Source organism: Gorilla gorilla, chromosome 12 (assembly GCF_029281585.2).
Source record: "Gorilla gorilla gorilla isolate KB3781 chromosome 12, NHGRI_mGorGor1-v2.1_pri, whole genome shotgun sequence".
NCBI classification, from domain to species: Eukaryota; Metazoa; Chordata; class Mammalia; order Primates; family Hominidae; genus Gorilla; species Gorilla gorilla.
The window spans coordinates 96081809-96105406 of record NC_073236.2 but is presented as its reverse complement, the minus strand read 5'-3'; the positions used below and the strand labels follow the sequence as shown (position 1 = coordinate 96105406).

General features: G+C 38.1%; 2 protein-coding genes across 2 annotated transcripts in view; one reads left to right on the top strand and one right to left on the bottom strand.

Moving 5' to 3' along the window:
• Positions 1-23598, top strand: part of PLEKHH2 (pleckstrin homology, MyTH4 and FERM domain containing H2) — a 131990-nt gene that overhangs the window by 21943 nt on the left and 86449 nt on the right. The window contains exon 3 of the mRNA XM_019021569.4: positions 18154-18216. Coding sequence (XP_018877114.4) covers positions 18154-18216 — 63 coding nt within the window. The remainder of the gene's footprint in view (positions 1-18153; positions 18217-23598) is intronic.
• Positions 16095-17277, bottom strand: C1GALT1C1L (C1GALT1 specific chaperone 1 like). The gene has a single exon (XM_019021570.4). The coding sequence runs from the start codon at positions 17193-17195 to the stop codon at positions 16446-16448; it is 750 nt and encodes a 249-aa protein (XP_018877115.4). The 5' UTR covers positions 17196-17277; the 3' UTR covers positions 16095-16445.

Genomic DNA, 23598 nt, shown 5'->3' with positions numbered 1-23598 from the left:
GGAATACAGGTGTGTGCCACCATGCCTGGCTAATTTTTGTGTATATATATATTTTTTTTCTTTTTTTCTTTTTTTTTTTTTTTTTTTTGGTAGAAGCGAGGTTTTTGTCATGTTGCCCAGGCTGGTCTCAAACTCCTGGGCTCAAGCCATCTATCTGCCTGCTTCAGCCTCCCAAAGTGTTGGGATTACAGGCGTGAGCCACCAAGCCTGGCAAAGACTTTAAACTGGTTTATTTTCCTGCCTGGTCGTTCTTGTTTAACACCTCCCTGCTGTTTTTCTTCTTTTTTTTTTTTCAATTCTTGTCCTTTAAAAAATAGATGTTATTCTCATTTCATCTCTTTGACAATCCTAAACATAAGAAATCTGAAGTCTTTCACATGGTGTTATCATTTTTATTTTACCAGACTAAATGGGTCTTTTGACCATTGATATTGTTATCTGTCTTTCTTAGTTTTCTTTGTATGTTTTGGAATTTGGGGTTGCAAGGCACTTTTTTTTTTTTCTGAGACAGTCTCACTGCACTGGAGTGCAGTGGTGAGATCTCAGCTCACTGGCAACCTCTGCCTCCCAGGTTCAAGTGATTCTCCTGCTTTAGCCTCCCAAGTAGCTGGGACTACAGGCACGTGCCATCATGCCTGGGTAATTTTTGTATTTTTAGTAGAGACAGTGTTTGACCCTGTTGGCCAGGCTGGTCTCCAACTCCTGACCTCAAGTGATCCGCCCGCCTTGGCCTCCCAAAGTGCTGGGATTACAGGTGTTAGCCACTGTGCCTGGCCTGCAAGGTACTTTTTAAAAAATTTTTTTGGTCAAGTTAATTGAGTACGTATGTAAAAGTCACCCTTTTGGGTGTTTAGTTCAAAGAGTTTTGGCAAATATATATGATTCCGTAACCACTACCACAATCAACATAAACACTATTTCCATCACCTCAGAAATTTCCCTCCTGCGCCTTTATAGTCTGTCTTCTTCTCAAACTCTAAGCCCTGGCAATCACTGATATAGTTTCTGGACCTTTAGTTTTGCCTATTTTAGAGCATCATATAGTATGACATAAGGTGTATAGTTTTTAGTGAATGGCCTCATCATTTAGAATGCTTTTGAGTTCACCAGTGTTGTCTGTATCTATAGTTTGTTCCTGTTTATTGTAGAGTAGTATTCCATTGTACGTGTGCACCATGATGTGTTTATCCATTCACTAGTTGATGGTCATTTGGGTTGTTTCCAGTTTTGGCAATTACGAATACAGCCGCTGTAAACATTCACATACAGGTGTTTGTATGTATATGTCTTTATTTCTCTTAAGTAAACACCTAGGAGTAGGGTTCTAGGTCTATGGTAAACATATGTTTAACTTAAGAAACTGCCGAACTGTTTCTAAGGAGACTGTACCATTTTGCATTCCTACCAGCAATGCTTGAGTGTTCTACTTGCTCTGCAGTTTTACCACCATTTGGCATATCCAATCTTTGTAATTTTAGCCATATTTTTTTTTATTATACCTTAAGTTTTAGGGTACATGTGCACATTGTGCAGGTTAGTTACATATGTATACATGTGCCATGCTGGTGCGCTGCACCCACTAACTCCTCATCTAGCATTAGGTATATCTCCCAATGCTATCCCTCCCCCCTCCCCCCACCCCACCACAGTCCCCAGAGTGTGATATTCCCCTTCCTGTGTCCATGTGATCTCATTGTTCAATTCCCACCTATGAGTGAGAATATGCGGTGTTTGGTTTTTTGTTCTTGCGATAGTGTACTGAGAATGATGGTTTCCAATTTCATCCATGTCCCTACAAAGGACATGAACTCATCATTTTTTATGGCTGCATAGTATTCCACGGTGTATATGTGCCACATTTTCTTAATCCAGTCTATCATTGTTGGACATTTGGGTTGGTTCCAAGTCTTTGCTATTGTGAATAATGCCGCAATAAACATACGTGTGCATGTGTCTTTATAGCAGCATGATTTATAGTCCTTTGGGTATATACCCAGTAATGGGATGGCTGGGTCAAATGGTATTTCTACTTCTAGATCCCTGAGGAATCGCCACACTGACTTCCACAATGGTTGAACTAGTTTACAGTCCCATCAACAGTGTAAAAGTGTTCCTATTTCTCCACATCCTCTCCAGCACCTGTTGTTTCCTGACTTTTTAATGATTGCCATTCTAACTGGTGTGAGATGATATCTCATAGTGGTTTTGATTTGCATTTCTCTGATGGCCAGTGATGATGAGCATTTTTTCATGTGTTTTTTGGCTGCATAAATGTCTTCTTTTGAGAAGTGTCTGTTCATATCCTTCACCCACTTTTTGATGGGGTTGTTTGTTTTTTTCTTGTAAATTTGTTTGAGTTCATTGTAGATTCTGGATATTAGCCCTTTGTCAGATGAGTAGGTTGTGAAAATTTTCTCCCATTTTGTAGGTTGCCTGTTCACTCTGATGGTAGTTTCTTTTGCTGTGCAGAAGCTCTTTAGTTTAATTAGATCCCATTTGTCAATTTTGTCTTTTGTTGCCATTGCTTTTGGTGTTTTAGACATGAAGTCCTTGCCCATGCCTATGTCCTGAATGGTAATGCCTAGGTTTTCTTCTAGGGTTTTTATGGTTTTAGGTCTAACGTTTAAATCTTTAATCCATCTTGAATTGATTTTTGTATAAGGTGTAAGGAAGGGATCCAGTTTCAGCTTTCTACATATGGCTAGCCAGTTTTCCCAGCACCATTTATTAAATAGGGAATCCTTTCCCCATTGCTTGTTTTTCTCAGGTTTGTCAAAGATCAGATAGTTGTAGATATGCAGTGTTATTTCTGAGGGCTCTGTTCTGTTCCATTGATCTATATCTCTGTTTTGGTACCAGTACCATGCTGTTTTGGTTACTGTAGCCCTGTAGTATAGTTTGAAGTCAGGTAGTGTGATGCCTCCAGCTTTGTTCTTTTGGCTTAGGATTGACTTGGCGATGCGGGCTCTTTTTTGGTTCCATATGAACTTTAAAGTAGTTTTTTCCAATTCTGTGAAGAAAGTCATTGGTAGCTTGATGGGGATGGCATTGAATCTGTAAATTACCTTGGGCAGTATGGCCATTTTCATGATATTGATTCTTCCTACCCATGAGCATGGAATGTTCTTCCATTTGTTTGTATCCTCTTTTATTTCCTTGAGCAGTGGTTTGTAGTTCTCCTTCAAGAGGTCCTTCACATCCCTTGTAAGGTGGATTCCTAGGTATTTTATTCTCTTTGAAGCAATTGTGAATGGGAGTTCACTCATGATTTGGCTCTCTGTTTGTCTGTTGTTGGTGTATAAGAATGCTTGTGATTTTTGTACATTGATTTTGTATCCTGAGACTTTGCTGAAGTTGCTTATCAGCTTAAGGAGATTTTGGGCTGAGACAATGGGGTTTTCTAGATAAACAATCATGTCGTCTGCAAACAGGGACAATTTGACTTCCTCTTTTCCTAATTGAATACCCTTTATTTCCTTCTCCTGCCTGATTGCCCTGGCCAGAACTTCCAACACTATGTTGAATAGGAGTGGTGAGAGAGGGCATCCCTGTCTTGTGCCAGTTTTCAAAGGGAATGCTTCCAGTTTTTGCCCATTCAGTATGATATTGGCTGTGGGTTTGTCGTAGATAGCTCTTATTATTTTGAAATACATCCCATCAATACCTAATTTATTGAGAGTTTTTAGCATGAAGGGTTGTTGAATTTTGTCAAAGGCTTTTTCTGCATCTATTGAGATAATCATGTGGTTTTTGTCTTTGGCTCTGTTTATATGCTGGATTACATTTATTGAACCAGCCTTGCATCCCAGGGATGAAGCCCACTTGATCATGGTGGATAAGCTTTTTGATGTGCTGCTGGATTTGGTTTGCCAGTATTTTATTGAGGATTTTTGCATCAATGTTCATCAAGGATATTGGTCTAAAATTCTCTTTTTTGGTTGTGTCTCTGCCCGGCTTTGGTATCAGAATGATGCTGGCCTCATAAAATGAGTTAGGGAGGATTCCCTCTTTTTCTATTGATCGGAATAGTTTCAGAAGGAATGGTACCAGTTCCTCCTTGTACCTCTGGTAGAATTCGGCTGTGAATCCATCTGGTCCTGGACTCTTTTTGGTTGGTAAACTATTGATTATTGCCACAATTTCAGCTCCTGTTATTGGTCTATTCAGAGATTCAACTTCTTCCTGGTTTAGTCTTGGGAGAGTGTATGTGTCGAGGAATGTATCCATTTCTTCTAGATTTTCTAGTTTATTTGTGTAGAGGTGTTTGTAGTATTCTCTGATGGTAGTTTGTATTTCTGTGGGATCGGTGGTGATATCCCCTTTATCATTTTTTATTGTGTCTATTTGATTCTTCTCTCTTTTTTTCTTTATTAGTCTTGCTAGCGGTCTATCAATTTTGTTGATCCTTTCAAAAAACCAGCTCCTGGATTCATTGATTTTTTGAAGGGTTTTTTGTGTCTCTATTTCCTTCAGTTCTGCTCTGATTTTAGTTATTTCTTGCCTTCTGCTAGCTTTTGAATGTGTTTGCTCTTGCTTTTCTAGTTCTTTTAATTGTGATGTTAGGGTGTCAATTTTGGATCTTTCCTGCTTTCTCTTGTGGGCATTTAGTGCTATAAATTTCCCTCTACACACTGCTTTGAATGTGTCCCAGAGATTCTGGTATGTTGTGTCTTTGTTCTCGTTGGTTTCAAAGAACATCTTTATTTCTGCCTTCATTTCGTTATGTACCCAGTAGTCATTCAGGAGCAGGTTGTTCAGTTTCCATGTAGTTGAGCGGCTTTGAGTGAGATTTTTAATCCTGAGTTCTAGTTTGATTGCACTGTGGTCTGAGAGATAATTTGTTATAATTTCTGTTCTTTTACATTTGCTGAGGAGAGCTTTACTTCCAACTATGTGGTCAATTTTGGAATAGGTGTGGTGTGGTGCTGAAAAAAATGTATATTCTGTTGATTTGGGGTGGAGAGTTCTGTAGATGTCTATTAGGTCCGCTTGGTGCAGAGCTGAGTTCAATTCCTGGGTATCCTTGTTGACTTTCTGTCTCATTGATCTGTCTAATGTTGACAGTGGGGTGTTAAAGTCTCCCATTATTAATGTGTGGGAGTCTAAGTCTCTTTGTAGGTCACTCAGGACTTGCTTTATGAATCTGGGTGCTCCTGTATTGGGTGCATATATATTTAGGATAGTTAGCTCCTCTTGTTGCATTGATCCCTTTACCATTATGTAATGGCCTTCTTTGTCTCTTTTGATCTTTGTTGGTTTAAAGTCTGTTTTATCAGAGACTAGGATTGCAACCCCTGCCTTTTTTTGGTTTCCATTTGCTTGGTAGATCTTCCTCCATCCTTTTATTTTGAGCCTATGTGTGTCTCTGCACGTGAGATGGGTTTCCTGAATACAGCACACTGATGGATCTTGACTCTTTATCCAACTTGCCAGTCTGTGTCTTTTAATTGGAGAATTTAGTCCATTTACATTTAAAGTTAATATTGTTATGTGTGAATTTGATCCTGTCATTATGATGTTAGCTGGTGATTTTGCTCATTAGTTGATGCAGTTTCTTCCTAGTTTCGATGGTCTTTACATTTTGGCATGATTTTGCAGCGGCTGGTACCGGTTGTTCCTTTCCATGTTTAGCGCTTCCTTCAGGAGCTCTTTTAGGGCAGGCCTGGTGGTGACAAAATCTCTCAGCATTTGCTTGTCTGTAAAGTATTTTATTTCTCCTTCATTTATGAAGCTTAGTTTGGCTGGATATGAAATTCTGGGTTGAAAATTCTTTTCTTTAAGAATGTTGAATATTGGCCCCCACTCTCTTCTGGCTTATAGAGTTTCTGCCGAGAGATCCGCTGTTAGTCTGATGGGCTTCCCTTTGAGGGTAACCCGACCTTTCTCTCTGGCTGCCCTTAACATTTTTTCCTTCATTTCAACTTTGGTGAATCTGACAATTATGTGTCTTGGAGTTGCTCTTCTCGAGGAGTATCTTTGTGGCGTTCTCTGTATTTCCTGAATCTGAACGTTGGCCTGCCTTGCTATATTGGGGAAGTTCTCCTGGATAATATCCTGCAGAGTGTTTTCCAACTTGGTTCCATTCTCCGCATCACTTTCAGGTACACCAATCAGACGTAGATTTGGTCTTTTCACATAGTCCCATATTTCTTGGAGGCTTTGTTCATTTCTTTTTATTCTTTTTTCTCTAAATTTCCCTTCTCGCTTCATTTCATTCATTTCATCTTCCATTGCTGATACCCTTTCTTCCAGTTGATCGCATCGGCTCCTGAGGCTTCTGCATTCTTCACGTAGTTCTCGAGCCTTGGTTTTCAGCTCCATCAGCTCCTTTAAGCACTTCTCTGTATTGGTTATTCTAGTTATACATTCGTCTAAATTTTTTTTCAAAGTTTTCAACTTCTTTGCCTTTGGTTTGAATGTCCTCCCGTAGCTCAGAGTAATTTGATCGTCTGAAGCCTTCTTCTCTCAGCTCGTCAAAATCATTCTCCATCCAGCTTTGTTCCGTTGCTGGTGAGGAACTGCGTTCCTTTGGAGGAGGAGAGGCGCTCTGCGTTTTAGAGTTTCCAGTTTTTCTGTTCTGTTTTTTTCCCCATCTTTGTGGTTTTATCTACTTTTGGTCTTTGATGATGGTGATGTACAGATGGGTTTTCGGTGTGGATATCCTTTCTGTTTGTTAGTTTTCCTTCTAACAGACAGGACCCTCAGCTGCAGGTCTGTTGGAATACCCTGCCATGTGAGGTGTCAGTGTGCCCCTGCTGGGGGGTGCCTCCCAGTTAGGCTGCTCGGGGGTCAGGGGTCAGGGACCCACTTGAGGAGGCAGTCTGCCCGTTCTCAGATCTCCAGCTGCGTGCTGGGAGAACCACTGCTCTCTTCAAAGCTGTCAGACAGGGACATTTAAGTCTGCAGAGGTTACTGCTGTCTTTTTGTTTGTCTGTGCCCTGCCCCCAGAGGTGGAGCCTACAGAGGCAGGCAGGCCTCCTTGAGCTGTGGTGGGCTCCACCCAGTTCGAGCTTCCCGGCTGCTTTGTTTACCTAAGCAAGCCTGGGCAATGGCGGGCGCCCCTCCCCCAGCCTCGCTGCCGCCTTGCAGTTTGATCTCAGACTGCTGTGCTAGCAATCAGCGAGACTCCGTGGGTGTAGGACCCTCCGAGCCAGGTGTGGGATATAGTCTCGTGGTGCGCCGTTTTTTAAGCCGGTCTGAAAAGCGCAATATTCGGGTGGGAGTGACCCGATTTTCCAGGTGTGTCCGTCACCCCTTTCTTTGACTCGGAAAGGGAACTCCCTGACCCCTTGCGCTTCTCAGGTGAGGCAATGCCTTGCCCTGCTTCGGCTCGCGCACGGTGCGCGCACCCACTGGCCTGCGCCCACTGTCTGGCACTCCCTAGTGAGATGAACCCGGTACCTCAGATGGAAATGCAGAAATCACCCGTCTTCTGCATCGCTCACGCTGGGAGCTGTAGATCGGAGCTGTTCCTATTCGGCCATCTTGGCTCCTCCTAATTTTAGCCATATTAATAGGTATGTAGTTGTATTTCATTTTAGTTCTAATTTGCATGTCTCTAATGACTAATGATGTTAACCATCTTTTTACGTACTTAACTTGCCATCCATATTTATTTTTTCATAAAGTGTCTGTCTAAATCCTTTTAGCATTTTTAAAAATGGGGGTATTTGTATTCTTGAATTGTAAAAATTCTTTATATATTCTGGATACAAGTCTTTTATCAGATGTGTTTTGCACTAATTTTTCTAGTATCTCATTTTTCTTAATAGTAAGTATTGGCTTAGTAATAGTAATAGTAATAGTAGCTTAGTAATAGTAAGTAATGGCTTAGTATCTCATTTTTCTTAATAGTGTGTTTTGAAAAACAGACACTTAAAATGGGTATAAAGTCCATTTTACCAATTTTTTTGGTTCATGCTTTTAGTATCCTTTCTGAAAAATCTTTGCCTAACACAGAATTACAAGGATTTTTTTCTAGTGTGGAAAAGGAACATGGTTTTTGTATATGATGCAAGATAATGGTTAAAGGAAATGTCTTCATGTGGCTATTTCTTCTAGTATCATTTGTTGAAAAGACTCTCTCCTCTCTCCTTTTAATTACCTGGACATCTTTTCATACTCACTAGGATGGCTGTAGTCAAAGAGATGAACAATAATAACAAGCATTATATGAAAAAATTGAAGGTCTCATACATTGCTGGTGGAAATGTAAAATTGTGCAGCCACTGTGGAAAACAGTTGGGTAGTTCTTCAAAAAGTTAAATATAGAGTTATTATATGACCCAGAAGTTCTACTCCTAAATAGATACCTAAGAAAATGGACAAGTCCACACAAAAACTTTTACATGAATGTTCATAGCACCGTTATTTATAATAATCAAAAAGTGAAGCAACGCAAAAGCTCATCAACTAACTGATGAATGGATAAACACAATTTGGTATATCCGTATAGTGGAATATCATACAGGCATAAAAAGAAATGAAGTACAAACATATGCTACAGCATGGATGGACCTTGAAAACATTGTGCTAAGTGAAAGAAGCTATACACAGAAGGTCACATGTTATAGGAATCCATTCATATGAAATATTCCGAATAGGCAAAATCATGGAAACAAAGTAGATTAGTGGTTGCAAAGGGCGATTGGGAGAGTACAATGGGGAATTACTGCTAATAGGTACAGGCTTTCTGTTTGAGGTGATGAAACTGTTCTGGAATTAAATGATGCTAATAGTTCCACAACTCTGTGAATATAGTAAAAAAAACGCTGAATTGTACACTTTAAAGTGGTTAATTTCGTGGCATGTGAATTACTTCTCAATTTTTTAAAAAGTTTGGAAAAATGGAAAAATACTGCCTGCTCTTTAACAACACTACTATTAGCATTCTTTTTTTTGTTGTTGTTTTTTGAGATGAAGTCTGGCTCTGTCACCCAGGCTGGAATGCAGTGGTATGATCTCAGCTCACTGCAACCTCTGCCACCCGGGTTCAAGCGATTCTCCTGCCTCAGCCTCCCAAGTAGCTGGGATTACGTGCTCCCACCACCACTCCTGGCTAATTTTTGTGTTTTAATAGAGACAAGGTTTCATCATGTTGGCCAGATTGGTCTCGAATTCCTGACCTCAGGTAATTCACCCACCTTGGCCTCCCAAAGTGCTGGGAATATAGGCATGAGCCATCGCACCCGGCCACATTCTTATTTTTTAAATGTATAACTTAAAATATATATACATAGATGTAAATAGTTTAAATAAACTTGTTTCATTAAATATTAGATCATTTATCATTATCATGTTCTGTGTTATCCCCTAGTCTCTGTATTCATAATCATAAAGAGCTCAGTAAATAAATACTGATGATTTACTGATCAGTTCCCTTACTATTAGACATACAGGCTACTTATAGTTTTCCATTAGTTTAAACAACATTGCAAATGAACTTCTTGTGTATATAACATTTTTAAATAATTGCAATTCTTTCTTCTGGAAGGTTCTCTAAAGTACAATGAATGGGTCAGAGTAGAACTACAGGATCAAAACTTTTTGATTAAAGCCCAGCACAGTGGTACCTGTCTGTAGTCTCAGCTACTGGGAAAGCTGAGGAGGGAGGATCCCTTGAGCCCAGGAGTTCGAGACCTGCTTGGGCAACATAGTGAGACCCTATCCCCAAAACAACAACAATAATAAAACAACTCTTCAATTTGTGTTGCCACAGTTGTTACCCAAAGAGTTAATTAGCTTTGAGTCTGGCCAATTCCCTTGATACCCATCCCTGATATTATGCACAAAGGTGGGGGAAGGGAAAAGGTGGTAACTGCTCTCTAACTTGAGAGAACTCTGGATGATCAAGGAGTAGGGAATGGTCAGCTGGTTGAGCTAAGCAGCAGTGCAGCAGAGAGTTCCAGGAATAGTCCGTTACTTAAACTTACAAGGGCTTCTCAGTCCTCTTTGGTTGACTAAGGCCCCTACTTGGGCAAAGTTGAAGTTCATGGAGTTCCAGCAATCTGTTAACTTCCTTGAGAGACTAGACACTGGTTCAAATACCCAGACTCAAAGTAATCACCATGCAAGCAGAGGCTATGAAAAGATAGTATACAAAAAATACTAGTAGCCAATAAACATGGAAAAAGGTATTCAGCCTCACTCATACTTAAAGAAATGCAGAGCAAAACAATGGGGGAATGACTGCCAATGGGTACAGGGTTTTTTTAGGGGGAGGGTGATAGAAATGTTCTGGAATTAGCAGTGATGGTTGCACAACTCTGTGAATATACTAAAAATCACTGAATTACACTGTTTTAAAAGATGAATTTTATGGCATGTGTATTATATCTTGACTTTAAATAGTGGGAAAAAATAAATTAACCAAAAGACATTAACAAAATGATATAAGACATGAATAGCATGAATCATAATTAGAAAAAAATCAGAAATGAGGTGATAGAACTCAACAAAGAATTACAAGTAGAAAAATATATTTTATAAACTAAGACTAAAGTAGAAGGAACAGAAGAATGGATAAACTCAACACATAATGCTTTAATGAGAAATGAAGGTGAAAAGGAAGAAACTTTTTTTTTTTTTTTTTGAGACGGAGTCTCACTGTTGGCCCAGGCTAGAGTGCGGTGATGTGATCTCAGTTCACTGCAACCTCTGCCTCCTGGGTTTGAGTGATTCTTATGTCTCAGCCTCCCAGAAACTTTTAAACATCAAAATGAGGAAAGATCAAAAGGATTTGAAACAATGACTAGTATTGAAGATAAGTAAAGAAGATACAATATACAGATAAAAGAAGCCCCTGAAGAAAACAAGGGAATGAAACAAATACAAACAGTGTAATTTAAGAAACGTTTACAGAACCTTAAAAAAGCAAAATATTGCATATTGAAATAGTGGATCGTGTGGCTGAGAACATCAACCTAGAATGACCCACTTCAAGGCATATTTTTCATCAAAATGCTGGATGTTAAAGAAAAAGAAAACGTTTTTTAGGTATTTAGGCAAAAACAAAAACATGACCTTTATATCATTAAGAGAATAAAATTATGTTCTTACACTGAGAGTAATGCTTTATGCCAGGAGAACATGGAATACCATGTTTCAGATATCAAGGAAAGCACATATGATCCAAGGATTTTGTATTAAGCAGAACTGGCTTTCAAGTATAAAGGGCATAGCAAGCAGCTATTAGCAATTAAAGAACTCAGAAAATATTGTTCCCAGGAGTTTTCCCTAAGAAATTTAGAGAATGAGGTTCAGTCAACTAGAGTAGGGAGATTGTAGTATGTGATGGCTATAGGATCTGACAATGAAGATAGAGTAAACCAATAAAAATTGAAAAAAAATTTATTGCATATTTTAAAGTATATTTTTGAACCCTATTTTGTTCTATTCATCTAATATGTCTGTTTTTATATAAATATCATTCTTTTGACTACTATTGGCAATTTTATAAGTCTTGATGTCAGGTATTGTGAATATTCTAATTTTGTTTTTTTTTTTTCTAAGCTGCTTAGGCTATTCTAGGTCCTGTACATTTCTATACAAATTTCCGATTCTTATTCTTAATTTGTGCAGAAAGGCCTGCTAGGATTTTGATTAAGACTGGGTGGAATCTATAGGTCAATTGGAAGAGAACTGACAATAATATCGAGTCTTCTGACTCATAGTTTAACTCTCCATTTATTTAGCTCTTCTTTAATTTTCCTTATCAGTATATTGTGGTTTTCAGCATATAAATATTGTGCTTATTTTCTTAGATTCATAGCTAAGTATTTTATGGTTTTGATGCTTTTGTAAATGCTACTGTTTTTTAAATTCTAATTTCAATTGTTTATTGCTCTTATTTTTTTTTAACTTTTTTTTTTTTTTGAGATGAAGTGTCGCCCTTGTCCCCCAGGCTGGAGTGTGATGCGTAATCTCGGCTCACTGCAACCTCTGCCTCCTGGGTTCAAGTGATTTTCCTGCCTCTGCCCCCCACTGAGTAGCTGGGATTATAGGCACCTGCCACCACGACCAGCTAATTTTTTGTATTTTTAGTAGAGACCGGGTTTTACCATGTTGGCCAGGCTGGTCTAGAACTCCTGACCTCAGGTTATCCACCCACCTCGGCCTCCCAAAGTGCTGGGATTACAGGTGTGAGCCACCACACCCAGCCACTTATTGCTCTTATATAGAAATACAGCAGATTTTTGTATATTGACCTTGTATCCTATGGCCTTAATAAACTCATTTATTAGTTCTTTTGTAGATTATTTGGGACTTTATGTGTAGATACTCATGTCATCTGTGAATAAATATTGCTTTATTTCTTCCTTTCCAGTATATATGCTTTTTATTTTTCTTTCTTGGCTATTACATTGGCTAGCACCTGCAGTAAAACCTTGAGTAGAAGTGGTAAAACGACATTCTTGTGGAGGAAAGCATTCAGTCTTTCCCATTGAGTATGATGTTAGTTATAGGTTTTTTTGTAGATACCTTTTATTAGGTATCAGAAATTCCTTGTATTTTTAGTTTGTTAAGATATTTTTATTGTGAATGGATGTTGAATTTTGTCAGAGGATTTTTCTTCATCTATCGAAATGATATTTCTTTTCTAGCCACTTGACATGGTGAACTACATTGGTTTATTTTTCAAAAGTTAAAACAACCTTGCATTCCTAGGATAAACCCCACTTAGCCATGACATAATATCTTTATTGTGTATATTTGGATTGGATTTGCTGATATTTTGTTAAAGATTTTTGCATCTGTGTTCACAGGGACATTTGTCTTTTTCTGGTTTTGGCAATACTGGCCTTATAAAATGTGTTAGGAAGCATTCCCTTATGTGCTGGAAGAGTTTTTGTTGAGTTTCTATTCATTCTTCTATACATTTTTGGGTAGAATTCACAAGTGAAACCATCTAGTCCTGGAGTTTCCTTTGTGGGAAAGTTTTTAACTACAAGTGTGATTTATTTCATAGACACTGGGCTATTAAGCTAACTTATTTCTTCTTAAATGAGCTTTGCTATTTTGTCCAGTTTATGGGCATGAAGTAGTTCATAATATTGTTATCTCATTAGCATCTGTGGGGTCTGTGGCGATGTCTCCCATTACATTACTGATATTGATAATTTGTGTCTTTTTTTCTTTTTTTCTTTATTAGTCTGGTTAGAGAGTTATCAATTGTGTTGATATTTTTAAAGAACCAGCTTTTGGTTTTATTGATTTTTCTCTATTTTTATGTTTTTAATTTTATTCATTTCTCCTCTAATCTTTATTGTTAGTTTTTAAATTTCTGTTGGCTTTAGGTTTAATTTGCTCTTCCTAATGAGTTTAATTCATTCAGACTCTTGCATTCCAGCTTATGCCCTCACTTCTCCACAGTGCAGCTGGAATCACAAAAGTCACTAATGACCTCCTAATTAGCAGTGGCATCATCACCAGTTGTTGCCTAGTTAGATGCCACTTCAGCATTTGAACCCTTTTTCTATGTACTTTCATATATAGCCTCTCTAATTTCACAGGTTATTTGAAAATCTTCCTTTTGATTTTCTACTCATTCCCTCTAAGGGAGCAGAATTACCTTTGATTAACTATTGCCTACTATTTCTAATGCAAGTTTCTAACACCCATTTTTTTTCCTCCCTGCCATTATTCTCTTACTTTTTTCAGCTCCATAAAACTCCCTCTGGTGCCTCCTCATATATGATACAAACTACTTTATCCATAATCCTGTCACCTAGATATAGACAACTCCTTGTCCTTGGTTTATGTAATTCCATAAAAACAGGCACACGTAAATTTTTTAACAAACATTTGATTGCAACATTCATTACTGCTTTGCAGTCCCTTTTCCCTCAATATATCATTTATGTATAATATCCCATTCTATATATAATTTACACTTATTTTTAAATGTGTCATTTACATCTTTTCGTATATATTTAAAACATTTTATTAGAGAGATTTTCAAACATACAAAAGTAAGCAGAATGTTATAATGGACCCTCCTGTACACATCACCCAGCTTTCATGGTTGTCAACTCAGGGCCAATCCTGTTTCATCTGCACCCTGACCTACTTCTTTCCTCCTATGTTATATTGAGACAAGTCCCAAATATATCATTTCCTCCATCCATATAAATTTGTAATGACTTTATGGTATCTAACTGTATGGATGTACCATTATTTATATATTTAGATAATCCTGTTTTTGGACATTTGTGACTTTTAGTTTTATCATTCAAATTATAACACTACAACTGCTACCATAATATTTTTAAATAAATGAGTTACCACCAGCTTTTCACATTGCTTGGATATATTTTCTTATTTTTAGCCCTACAACATCCTGTAAAGTAGTCAGAACAGGTTATATTATCCACATTTTATACACAAGAATTTTAGAGTCCAGTGGCAAACTATTGGTAAATAGTAGAGTTTCCTAACTTAAAATTATTCATAAAAATAACACATATATATGGTAGAAACAGGCTGCTTAAAAAATTTCTATGTAAATATTCATTGAACACCTATTAAGTATTAGATACTATGTTGGATACTTTTCTGTTTATAAATGCTGTGAAATAAGTGTTGTATCATTTTACAGTTAGGGACAGGAGACTCAGATAAGTTAAATAATGTACCCATCATCACATAGCTAGTATTGGAATCTGAGTTCCAATTTAGGTCTTGCCTTTAAGTTCAGTATTCTTTCCAGTTTTCCCTATATTAATATTTCAAGGATTACCTCCTTTTCATTAAGAAAGCAAGTAACTTTTGAGCCTGATTGTGCCTTCAAGACAACTTTACAATGTAGTTGGGAAGATAGTACAAGATAGGAAGTCAGTGCCATAGGAGCAGAAAAAACGTTATTTGGCAGTGGTAAAAATAATTGTACTGTCCTTCATATATGCATGGTACTTTAGGCATGTCAGAGAGCTTTGTCATTTCATCAATAATTTGTAATATATTAAATACCTACTATGTAGAAAGACCTGTATTAGTTATGTAACAGTGAAGCAAGCTGACTTTTGTCCTTCCTGTTATCACTAGAAACTAAACATTTGAGGAGAAATCAGACAAGATATTTGCATAGTTCTCTTAAGAAAACTATTTTTTTCACTAGCAAAATTTTGTGCATTCTTCTGTTTCTCCTGGCAATCCTGACAATATTCAAAATCCAGGCTAAGTAAGGCTCCAGAAAAACCAAATTTCCCTGAAAATAGAATATAGTTATATTGTAGAAGTGACAATTGTCAGCATATTGCCAGTAGTGCAAGAATGTGGTATTGGCATGTGTTTGCTAGTTGGTTTTTGGTTTAGGGAATATTCTAGAGACATCCAAAAGACATAATGCTTGTCCAGCTGCTTCTATATAGTGCCATAGTCTAAACAAGTAATTCAACAAAATGCTTTGAAACCACATTACTTGCTCATTAAACATTTGAAATATTTTCACAGAAATTAAATATGAGGTACTGAGAATGTACTTGCACAGTTATTTACATATCCAAATATTTGAAACCTCTTCCAGAATCTAGATCCCTGTAATAAACTGCCTTTTAAAATGCTGCCATGGGGCTGCGTGCAGTGGGTCATGCCTGTAATCTCAGCACTTTGGGAGGCTGAGGCGGGTGGATCACCTGAAGTCAGGAGTTCGAGACCAGCCTGACCAATATGGTGAAATGCTGTCTCTACTAAAAATAAAAAAATTAGCTGGGCGTGGTGGTGTGTACCTGTAGTCCCAGCTACTCAGGAGGCTGAGACAGGAGAATCACTTGAACCCGGGAGGCGGAGGTTGCAGTGAGCCGAAATTGTGCCACTGCACTCCAGCCTGGGTGACAAAGCAAGACTCCATTTCAAAAAAAAAAAAAAAAAAATGCTGCCATGTGGACAGGCAGTTAAATACGTGGCCATACATGGTGACAACAAATGTTCTACACCTTTATTATCCAGTAGAAATATGTAAGCTACATGTGTAACTTAAAATATTCTAATAGACACATTAATAAAATTAAAAAGCAGATGAAATTAATTTTAATAGTATATTTTATTTAATGCAAAATATCCAAAACATTATTTCAATGTGGAGTCAATATAAAATATTACTAATGAGATGTTTTACATCTTCATACTGTTTTCTAATAATATATGAATTATTGAATGAAGTACGTATTTTACACTTACACTGTATCAGAATTTGGACTAGCCACATTTCAAGTGCTCTTGGACAGCACAGGTCTATTATTCTCCAGCCCTCAGTCATTTTCTGAACCAACTGGAGGCAAGAAAACGAGTGTGTCATTGAAATAGTGTCCAAATGCCCTGAGCCGGTACAGGCCATACATCATTACTTCCATCTTTTGGGGGGTCAGTCCATTGAAAGTAATAGCCATATCTGAACAGCAGCCTTCTACTACTTGCTGAGGGTTATTAGACAATGCCGCTTCAATAAGCTATGCGATTGGTTTTGTATTAAATACATCTCTTCCTTCATAATCCTCTGCATTTTCTGCATGAACTCCTGCATATTTCAGGCATATTGCCAGCTGCTTATCTTCAGATAACTTCCAAATCACACTTTGATCTGCACAGGTCTCAGAGTTATCGAAAAGTCTGTTAAGTCTTTTCATCGACTCTCTACTTAAGACAATCCCTCCTTCCACAGTCACGTATTCGAGGTCTCCAGATATAACAGTGTGGCCCAGATAGAAGGGCTGGGATGCATCCCTTGTAAACAAAAGGTACTTTAAATTTTCAATGACAGCAAACGTAGTGGGAAGTGCAAGGAAGAACCAGTTGTAGTTGTCGCCATACTTTTCAAAGACGTATTTGTAAGTGGTCCTCATCTGTACCCACCTGTCATTGCTTTCTATATTGAACAAATTATCATTTTTAGTATCGTAGAGCTCTGCTTTGTCACAGTGTTTGGTCCAGGTCTCTTTCAGTACAGCCCAGTAACTCTCATCTTCGGATTCTCCAAAGATGATACAGAAAACACGAATACTTTTACTGAGCTCCAAGAGTATCACTTTTGAAGTGTTTAAGAAATCGTTCCTGTTAGGTGGACGAAGGTGATGGTGCTCGTGGTCTTGAGTTTGACCTCTGTGTCGAATGTGAATTTGGCCAAACATAGTTATCAAAACCCAGGAAATGCTCCCAAGCAACATACCCTTAAAAAATGATGTCCCACTAGCGCAAACCATTTTCCAGGAGTTAGGACGGTGCGCCAGGGTCAAAGGCAGCCTGGGACCGGGCCCCGGGGTCCCGCGCCTTCCGGAGCTGGCGGCTGCGCTCCCGGTTGGGCCACTCTACCTGCGGGAGGTCGCTTCTCGGTGGCGTAGAGAAGGGGGCGGGGCAGGAGCCGGACGCGGCGGCCACTGCGGGTGGGGTCCGGGCTGCTGCGGGTGAGAGGTATACCAGGAGTTGTGCACGCCTGGTCTTCCAACCAACAATAAAGTTGAAAATGAGCAGAGATGAGTCACAGACGGCTCTAAAGTGGGCCAGACATCAGCACCGAGCGAAAAAGAATAAAATTGAGTTTTACCTCACGATTTGTGTATTCAGCCACTGGTACAACACATTCCGTATGTTGATTAGCATGGGGTCCTTCTTAAGGCTTTTAAAATTCTCCTTATGATATTCGTTTTACTATTTGTGTGTCTGTGTGTTTAATCAAAGAATCTCTTCTATACTCTCTCCATCAGTCTGTAAGAATGTAAAACTACCCAGAGTTTATTTAAACCTAGCACCCACGGAGTTCATGAGAACACACCACTTCCTTGATGTCATTATGACTTTTTGATCAACCCGTCAAATAGGACATTTGAAGCCTTTCTTTCCTCTTAGATTTATTTTCTTGTTCTTAATATATGTTAATCCGTAATTTTTAATTTACAATCCACTGAAGAAAATTCTATTGATGAATACTCTTGAGGTATATATGTAGTCCTTGTATTAAAAGTATCGAAACTCTGGCATTTTGATCAACTTTTAAATATGCAAAGAGCCTTTAATGTGCTAACTGTATTTAACTCATCTCCAGTGAACTACTTTAAAATATCCAAACTGATGATGACATTATGAGATTTTCTAAAGCCTTTTTCAGAAAGGCTCGTTTTTCAAAAATAAATTTTTGTATTTATATTTTCCCTCACTCTACAGATGCAACAGCTTGAGAGGCAAGTTATTGATGCTGAACGTCAAGCAGAAAAAGCTTTTCAACAGGTAGAGTATAATTTTACTTTAAATTTTTTTTTGCCTGTACTACTCACATAAAGATTGTTTTGCTCATAATGGAAAGACAATTATCAGCCCGCCTCTACATCTTATCGTTTTGACTGTTCATAGCTTGATCCATAAAGAAAATGGAGAATCTAACTCTATTTTGTCCATTAACAAATTTTCAAAAGGAAAAAAAGGCTTCCATTAGGAAGGAAGTTTTATCTTACTTCTGAGAAAAATCTAATATGACTTTTATGGTAATACTAACTATATTTAAGTTTTGTATATAAATATGTTCATAGTGGCTTTATTTGTAGTTATAAAGAGTTGGAAATAATATGAATGCCATATTATAGAAGAATGAAAAAGTAAACTCTATCAACTCCATGAAATATTAGACAACCATTAAAATAATTGTTTCTAAGGATATGCATTAATATGTAAAAATGCTTAGAGTTATATTAGGAAAAGTCAAACCTAAGAGTTAAAAAAAAGGCTGAGAGGAAACACCCCAAAATTTTAACAAATGTTTACAATTGTTTGAATTACGGAATCAGGAATGATTTTTTCCTCTTTTTTTTTTTTTTTTTTTTTGAGACGGAATCTTGCTTTGTGGCCCAGGCTGGAGTGCAGTGGCGCGATCTTGGCTTACTGCAACCTCCGCCTCTCGGGTTCAAGTGATTCTCTTGCCTCAATCTCCTGAATAACTGGGATTACAGGTGCACACCACCACACCCGGCTAATTTTTATATTGTTAGTAGAGATGGGGTTTGTTGGCCAGGATGGCCTCAAACTCCTGACCTCAGGTGATCCATCCACCTTGGCTTCCTAAAGTGCTGGGATTACAGGTATGAGGTATTGTGCCTGGCCCCCTATATTTTCATACTTTGAGTTTTTTAATATAACTTTTATTTATTAAAATTTTTAAATTTTGTAATGACAGGGTCTCACTATGTTGTCCAGGATGATCTTGAACTACTGGCTTCAAGTGATGCTCAGTGTCCCAAAGTGTTGGGATTACAGGTGTGAGCTCACTGTGCTCAGATAACTTTTATTATTTTTAAAAGATGTTTTGATAAGTCACATAACCCTTTCTGGGTCTTGTCAGCATTAAAATGAGCAGTAAAATGATGGGTTTGGATGGGCCCACCCAGCCTTAAAGTTTAATGATTCTAAATCCATAGCTTCTCATTTCATGAAAAGATCTCAGTCATATTCAGTTTAATCAATGAGTTCCAGTGAGTTCTGGTGTTCTGCAGCACTATGGAGTAATATGGTTAACTATAATTTATTGCATATTTACAAAAAGCTTAAAGAGCCAGCTTTCTATATTTTCATAAAGCTAGAAGAGAGGATTTTGAATGTTCACAACGCAAATAAATAGTAAATGTTTGAGGTGTTGGACATGCTAATTACCTTGATTTGATCATTACACATTGTATACACACATGGAAATATCCCTCTGTATCTCATAAATATGTACAATTATTATGTATCAACTAAAAACCAAAGAAAAAAAGGCTTAAATACAAAATTATTTCTCCTAAGAAGTGCGTATGAAATTCCTTATGCTTCCTCTAAGTTTGTCATGTTTCCTTCCTTCAACTTGAGTACTACCAAATCTTTTTCCTTTTTAATTTTTATTTTAGAAGGGTAAGGAGTCTGGCAACAAGGCTTTCCCCGTTGCTGCACTGCCGTTCTTTCCACTAATTTTGGAAGTTGCAGTGTCTGTTTGTTTAGTGGTTTGGCTTTCTGGCTGCTCAAAATTGAAGTCAAGTAAGCCTTCTGAAGGAAATTTATCACTTGTAAATCTTTCAGAAGGACCTCTATATGTGGCAGCTGTACAAAGTTTCTCATTCCAAGTTTCTCATTTTCTTGCCACTACCAATTATATCTCTCTTGATTGTATTTGCTTGACTTATTTGATTTCTTGTTCCATAGCATAGTCACATCTTCTATTTGACAATTAGAATTTCTGTTTCTGCCTGGTTGAAATTTATGTCCAGGGCCACTTTAGTTGCAATTATTTTTACTACATACACTGGATTTCTAGTTTCCGTTACTGTTGTTCATATGCCAACTGGAAAAGCCACCTGTTCCCTCAGAATGCCAACTGGAATTCCTTCCTGTACCATTATGATTCCAATCTACTGTTCCACTATTTGAATGCCAACCAACTCCAGAATTACTATGGTTGTGAAACCAAGTCAAGGAGCCTCCTGCAACACCCTAATGCCACTCAGAACATCCTTTTGGTCCACCACTATTCCTCAAAGAATACAGAGAGCTGTTTCTCCATGTATTATTAAAGCGATCTTTTTTCCAATTACAATCCTCCTGTGGAGGTCCAGGGTGATGCCATGCTGGCTGACTGTAACTCTGTCTGTGTTGGTGAGGAATTTGGTGTTCTCAGCTCCATTGGGGTCACCTGTCATCAGAATTTACTTCTTGCCTGCTACTGGAAGGTTCTTGTCGACTTTGTTCTTTCCTTTGTTTTATTAACTGAATGAGTTCCTTGTCAAAATAATCTTCTTCCTCTTCCTCTCCTTTTCCATCATCTTCTCTTTCCTGGGCATTAACGTTATCTTTGTGCAGCTGGCCAGAAATGTGCTTTGCATATGCAGAAAGACCCACTTCTGTGGCCCCGCACCTTCGGCACTCATGACTAGTGCCTCTTTTTGGAGCTGTGCACGATGTGACACAATATGCATTTTTGTTCTCCTACCATAGTGACCAGATCTGAATCACTCAACCAAACGCTCTTACTCCATCAGGCCACTGAGGGCCAGGCAAGGGAGCTCCCTGATGCCCCAGACACCCCATTCAGTTTTGGGTCTGAGAGCCTACTCTGGACCCTCTCCCCACCAGGCCCCATCACCCTCAATTTTTATTTTAGATTCAGCAGATACATGAAAGTTTTAATTTTATAGGGTAGAGTAAGTGCCTAATAGATTTCTAAATAAGCCCAATGTAGCCTAATCTTTGATTTTCTTAATTATGCTTGAAAAGGAAATCTTACAACTTTATTAGGCAAGACTTTAAGCACATACAAGAGTAGAGAAAATAGTATAGTGAACCCCCATCACCCACTTCAACAATTAGTCAAGTCATGGCTCATCTGTACCTCCACCCACTTCCCCTGCCCCCTCACACTGGACTATTGAGAAGCAAATCCCAGACATGGTATAATTTCATCCATTATTATATACTATACTAATCTAAAACCAAACACTCTTAAAAATCATAACCACAATACCATCATCACACCAAAAATTTACCAGTAATTCTTCAGTATATCAAAGATCTAGTCAGTATTCAAATTTTTCCAAATAGCTAATAATTGCTTCTGTGTTTTGTTCTTTAATCAAAGTGGAATCCACATAACATAAAATTAACTTTTTTTTTTGAGACAGTCTCACTCTGTCACCTGGGCTGGAGTGCAGTGGTGCCATCTCAGCTCACTTGCACCTCCACCTCCTGAGTTCGAGCGATTCTCCTGCCTCAGCCTCCCGAGTAGCTGGGACTATAGGCACCCACCACCACGCCTGGCTAATTTTTTGTATTTTTAGACAGATGGGGTTTCACCATGTTGGCCAGGCTGGTCTCGAACTCCTGACCTTGTGATTTGCCCCCCCTTGGCCTCCCAAAGTGCTGGGATTACAGGCATGAGCCGCCGTGCCCAGCCAAAATTAACATTTTTAAATGAACAGTTCAGTGTTGTGTACAATCATCACCTTTATCTAGTTCCAAAATGTCGAAAGGAAACTCATCTCAAAAGGAAACCTTATTCATTAAGCATTTAGTCCCATTTCCCCCTCCCACTAGCCCCTGGCAACCACCAATCTGCTTTCTGTTGCTATGGATTTACCTATTCTGGATATTTCATATAAATGGATTTATATACTATGTGATCTTTAGTGTCTGGCTTCTTTCATTTAACAGAATGTTTTTGATATTTATCCACGTTGTAGCATGTATCTTGCTTTATTCCTCATTATGGCTGAATAATGTTCCATATATATATATATATATATATATATATACACACACACACACACACAATTTGTTTATCCATTTGTCTTTTTATGGACATTGTCTTTTTATGCACATTGTCTTTTTATGGACTTTCACTGCCCTCGATGTCTCCTGTGCCCTACCTATTCTACCTTTTCATCTTTTGACTGTTGTGACTAGTGCTGTTAAGAACATACATGTATTTGTTTGAGTACCCCTTTTTAATTCTTTTATTTATATACCCTTTTTTTTTTTTTTTTTTTTTGAGATGGAGTTTTGCTCTTGTTGCCCAGGCTGGAGTGCAATGGCACGATCTTGGCTCACCGCAACCTCCGCCTCCCAGGTTCAGGCCATTCTCCTGCCTCAGCCTCCCGAGTAGCTGGGATTACAGGCATCCACGCCTAGCTCATTTTTGTATTTTTAGTAGAGATGGGATTTCTCTATGTTGGTCAGGCTGGTCTCAAACTCCTGATTTCAGGTGATCCACCCACCTTGGCCTCCCAGAGTGCTGGTGTTACAGGTGTGAGCCACCTCGCCTGGCCCTCTTTTTTTTTGTTTTTAATAGTTAGTTTGTTCAAATTGGGATCTAAACTAGATTGATACATTTCATTTGATTCTTAAACTCTTTTAATTTATAGGGTCTTTTTCCCTTTTTTCTTTCAACTTATTTGTATGGGTTAATTTGTTGTCTAAAGCTTTCCACATTCTGGAGTTTGCCGATTGCATACCTATGATGTGATTTAACAAGCTCCTCTACCCCTATATTTCCTGTAAAATATAGTTAGCTCTAAAAATTTGACTTTTCTTTCTGTTTTTTCAAGACTACTTCTTGGGTGATATTGTTGACCTCCACCAGGAGGTGGATGTCTAGTTATCTCTCTCTCTCTTTTTTTTTTTTTTTTTGGTGATATTAGCAGCCATTGATTACCTTGTTTAAATCAATGATTTCATCAGGGAGGTTATTGCTTTTTTAAAAACAGACTTTAATTTTTAGAGCAGTTTCAGATTTACAGCAAAATTGATGGTGTATGAAGTACAGAGCTTTCATATATCCTCTCCCCTCCAACACACATTCAAGCTTTCTTCACCATCAGCATCCAACACCAGAGTGGTACCTTTATTACAACTGATGAACCAACACTGACACATCATTGTTACCCAAATCCCATAGTTTACATTAGTGTTTACTCTTGGTGTTTTATGTTCTATGGATTTTGACAAATGTATAATGCTGTGTATCCTCTTCTATAGTATCATATAGGATACTTTCACTGCTCTTAATGTCTCCTATGCTCTACCTATTCAATCCTTCCCTCCTCTTAAGTCCCTGGAAACCACTGGTGTTTTTACTGATTTAATTGTTTTGTCTTT

Coding starts and splice junctions, on each gene's coding strand:
- C1GALT1C1L (XM_019021570.4), bottom strand. CDS start 17,195: ATGGTTTGCGCTAGTGGGACATCATTTTTTAAGGGTATGTTGCTTGGG.